Genomic DNA, 5,000 nt, shown 5'->3' with positions numbered 1-5,000 from the left:
TGTTCTGTCAGAGGGGTGGTACCATTACCTGTGGGCGGTTCCATAACCAGGTGGTTCTCATTGGCCCAGCCTAGGGGACGGAGCCTGTCATCAAGGTAAAAGATCCAAATGTAGTGGGCGGGGTCATCCAGCCCCACGTAACTCAGACACAGACGTCCTCCGACGTTCTTCTCAACTCGCACCGCCCAGTAGATATGTGGATCACACAAATCCCGGATCTCCATCACACAGCCTGGCACAATCAGATCCACAGTGTTCTTACCACGCAGAGGCTGAAGGAGAAAGTGTGTGAGACAAAAGAGACTTTATGTTTTGTTTTATCCTCAATCTCAGTAATGACCAGTCCAACACAGGAGTATATTTTTTCACTTATCTGTCACTACCAAAATGTATTAATTGTTGTAATACTGTAGTTTTGCTCTTTACAACTGAAACACAGAAGCTGAGAAAAGCAAAAAAAAAAGAGTTAAAAAAAAAAAAGCTAAGTAAGGTTTAAAAAAAAAAACCTGAAAAGCTAAGTGAGGTTAGAAAAAGAACAGCTAAGTAACATATTTGAATTTTTACTAAGTTCAGACAAACAAACTCACCCCCTCCAGCAGGTTTGCTGGTGCGGTGCGTGACCCTGTCAGCTCCTGGATGAGAAATTCAGTCCAGTCACTGTACTTCTCCTTAATGGCTGAAAGAAGAAGAAGGAGGGGGGGAGAGAGAGAGAGAGAGAGAGAGAGAGAGAGAGATGTCACAAAGCTCTGTACAGTCATCCTTACCACCAAAAGTCAAATATTATGTTAAGTTATATTATGGCCTGTATGGGGTCTATTTTGGGCTGTATGAGTTGACAGTATGTGTGCCTGTGTGTGCCTGTTTGTTTGTAAAGCAGATCAGTCATGCCGGATGGTTAGGAAAAGGAGATGCATGCAAAGGAGCATGCACACACACACACACACACACACACACACACACATTCTGTCTCATTTGCATATGTACACTGTTCCCCACATCGCATCATTACTGTAAAATAAATAAAAACACCAAAAATAAGAGAAACACTGAAGCCTAAAAATATGTACATGACCTCTGTCTCCCTGTACTTTTTCACCAAGAGAAGCTGCCTCAAACACGGATGTTAGGCAATTTTTCTAACACTTTCAAAAATGTATTTATTGGAACTCCTCAATCCAACTGCCAGCCAGTATCAACTCTACAACTGCATACACAAGATCCTACCCTCTATTCCTTTTGACTGACTGCTTAAGCCATCTTTGCATTATGTTTCCAATACATTGAGAAAACACTGCAACAACATCAGCTAAAACTGCTATTTCTTCAGCAGAGGGCATAAGTCTTAAGCTCTGCTGACACTGGAGAGAGTGTGTTACATCAGCTCAACTCCATTTCATATCACATGACGCTACTCAGGAGGGTGTGATCTCTGCCCCAAGAGAACATTCTAGTAAACAAAGAGAAGGGGGAAGCTAGAGGAGAGAAGAGCTAAGTTAGTTAGTTAACCGGAGAGGAAGGGGTGTTGGAAGATCTTTTGGTTTGTGGTAAAGATGGTCAAGGCATTGCGTTTTTTATGTGACAAAAATGTCTTCTTCTTAGTACGAACATCATAGCCCTGTTTGTCAAACTGACTTTTCAAAAACACAAGCAGACTTTGCAGGATATTTTTTTTTCGACACACACCTTCATGATGTGGTGTAAATCCCCGCAGAAATGGAAAAATTGATCTGCAAACTAAGCTTTGTAGTTATGTGATTTTCAGGGTTGATCCAAATGAAACGCTTTCGCTTTCCATTAAATGTGAAGCAATGTCTTGTTTTGCCTGTGTCACTGGAAAAACTTGGCATGCCATATCTGTTTACAAGATCAATCTCCATTTTCAACCAAGTGCATCAAGAAAATGCTTCAACTTTAAGTGACCTTTCGTTTAGTGTTACAATCAAATACTTTCATAAAATGAGTTATTTTAACTTATAAACAGATCTTAAAACTTCTCTTATCTCTTATGCTTATCCTCAGCGATACATCATATTCACAATGTTGTATCAACGGCTTTAACCGCTGACTTCATCTAACAGTTTTATCCTGTGCAGAGTTTTCGGGAGGTTTTCATCTCTTTACACTTTCTGCACGTTCTCAGTGTTGATATTGAGGTCACAAACCTCATTGAAATTTGTTACTGCTAAGCCACTGTACAAGTGTGAAACCCAGGTTTGAAAAAACTTAAACAGCCTTTATCGCTTATACAGCCTGAACAGTCGCACGTGTGCACGCCTTCCACATCAGCCCGTCAAGCACTGCATCCTCTCAACATGATCATAATCTCACATCCTACAACTTGAAATCACACAAAACTGGAAATATTTGATCATGCCCTGGACAGAGAGAAATGTAGAACAGCCATACAATTTAATCACCAGATTAGTTATATAAATACTATGAACAGTATACATATATATACACACACACACACACACACACTCTCTCTCTCTCTCTAAGATTTATTACACAGTTATACATTAAGTATTTATACAGATTCAAAGTATAATAAGGCTTCACAATGTTCTAATCCTTCTTTCTTTACCTAGTATACATCCATCCATTCACCCCATTCTTTATGAAGATGTGTGGGACATGGTGAGTATGTTATATGGATACTAGTTGTGCTCACCTAAAGGTATGTACTAGCAACTAACAACTATCCTCTTATTACAGTCTTTCCTCCCCATCTCCTCTATCTTAAGTGCTTTCATGTAGTCAGCATAGATCTTATCAAATTAGTATTTGGCTTTCCACAACCACAGTCATAACAGAGACATCGAGTGAACAATAAATGCATAATTTTCACAGAGCCACAAAACAAACAAAGAAACAAACACACACATACATTTCTTCAACCACAGCTCAAGACTCAAAGCAAACATCCATTACACAAAATCAGACTTGCGTATCCTCCGAGTCGTCTGGAAACAGCAAGGGAACAGATTTCAGGAACTCCAGAGAACAATCAAAAGAATCTTTACGTCTCCAAGTCAGTAAAAATGTTGTTTCTCCCTGGTCTTTAGAGTGTAAGACTGATTAGGCACAGAGTCTTACCTCCTACAACTTCTCCTCCCCCGTCATGAGACCTTTATACCTTCATAACTCTTTATAACCTGACTATGATGTCCCAAACAGACTCTCATACAAAAAAAAATATGTTTTCAAAAATATTTATGAAACCAAGACATTATTGAGCCATACAGTCTCACTGAGAAATTTGGTTACTAATGACAACCATATTGTATCAGACACATTAATATTTACAGTTTTTTTACAATCGCTAACAAGCGTTTACTAAACATACTTTTTCTAAACTCTTAACACAGCAACACATCAACATCACACAATTAGCCAAATAGTTAATTTTGTGCTCAAAACCACATTTTGTTCATTAAATAGCAACTCTACATTTCAAACTGCAAAAAAACCCTTTCTCTACATACACGGACTCTATAAAAACATGGCAAACCCAACCCAAGATTAAATCATTCTTTCAAAACACTAGAATGTGTTTTCTGTCCAAGAGCAATAGATAGTCAATCATAGCACAATGACTTTCAAAATACAAAAAGTTGATGCCCTTATAAAAACTGCATTACTTTTCATGTTTCAGTTCTACAGGTACCTGCATCCACAGACAAAATAAAATCCATTGTTTTTTTTTATAATTCAGTTTCCTTTTACTGTAAACCACTCTACATTTTTTGGTTGAGTGTCAAATGTGTGCATTTTTGACAACATACTATCTAAAAGTGAATGAGTCACCGTTATTTTATAGAACGTACGGTAGAAAAAATAGTAAGTGAGAGAATTGCATGAAATTGCTGCCTGTGACCAACAAAATATCGAACACACAAATGCGTAAAAATCAAATACATGAATGCAGTAAAAAACCACAGCTGCTCCTCTCCCTGGTCCTCTTCCTCTCTCTCATTCAACTACACAGCAAATTCTATAGTGTTAAATCTATTCTGAGAGAGTTCATTTTAACACTATGCTGGTGTTTATTTTGTCCCAGTCTTTGCGGCGTTAATTTAACACTTCCTAAAGTGTTAATAATACAGATGCAGTGTTAAAATAACTCTGTGTATAGTTAAAAATTAACTCTGCTTAACACCAGAAAGTGTTATCTACTTGCTACACTGGTTTCATAACCAGTACTGCTAGTACAAGTTGAATCTCCAACACTTCTCAATGACACCAACTCTCTTTTGCAATTGATTCCTTTAGTGTTAAATCATGTTTTTACAGGGTCAATTAAACACCAGAAAATCAACTCTGCTTAACACCAGAAAATCAACTCTGCTTAACACCAGAAAATCAACTCTGAGAATTTTGCTGTGTATTCCTCTCCCTTGTCCAGACATTATTTTTTCTCTCTCTGCTCCTCTGTATCCACACTGAACAAAATCAATCCAAAAACTCCCCTTTTTACCTTGTATGTACATGTAATTGAAAGAACTTCCAACACCTGGCTGGTCTTTTTTACAAAATGTTCAGTAAATCAGCTGTTTCTCAATGTTTCAATGATCTGTGCATTCAAAAATGCTTACCAGCTGTTTCAATATAGCTTTTGAATCGCTGTTGTTGCAGAAGTAGAAGCTTTTAAACTACATTTAAGGTTTTAAACATTACGTTTTCATTTCTGGCATGCCGTGTGCAAGCATTTGTAAATAACACAAGAAAGATCCATAATTTTGGTATTGGGTAAGCTTGTATGTAAAGAAAATTTAAGCATTTTAGAAATGTGGTATTTGACTAAATATTCTGTGAAAACAACATGAATTGTGTTAATGGTATGGTCTGCAACAGACGGACGTTGTGATAATTGTGTTGAGAGCTTTGAAAATGTGACTATTGTTTGGACAAAAGGATGTTAGCGATTGCGAAAAACTGTAACTCCATTAGATAGTCTGATGTTTGTTTATAATGTCACATAAACCATGCATCTGTAAATG

The 5,000-nt window shown here is 37.5% G+C and overlaps 1 protein-coding gene across 3 annotated transcripts in view; it reads right to left on the bottom strand.

Annotated features, from left to right (window-relative positions):
- Positions 1 to 5,000, bottom strand: part of sfmbt2 (Scm like with four mbt domains 2) — a 27,411-nt gene that overhangs the window by 9,013 nt on the left and 13,398 nt on the right. For all 3 annotated transcript variants that reach the window (XM_030785457.1, XM_030785471.1, XM_030785463.1), the window contains 2 exons: positions 588 to 676; positions 29 to 272 (listed from right to left, as the gene is read on the bottom strand). In XM_030785457.1, coding sequence (XP_030641317.1) covers positions 29 to 272; positions 588 to 676 — 333 coding nt within the window. The remainder of the gene's footprint in view (positions 1 to 28; positions 273 to 587; positions 677 to 5,000) is intronic.

This window comes from Chanos chanos, chromosome 1 (assembly GCF_902362185.1).
Source record: "Chanos chanos chromosome 1, fChaCha1.1, whole genome shotgun sequence".
NCBI classification, from domain to species: domain Eukaryota; kingdom Metazoa; phylum Chordata; class Actinopteri; order Gonorynchiformes; family Chanidae; genus Chanos; species Chanos chanos.
The sequence above is the reverse complement of the archived record's forward strand: the minus strand, read 5'-3'. Positions and strand labels throughout refer to the sequence as shown.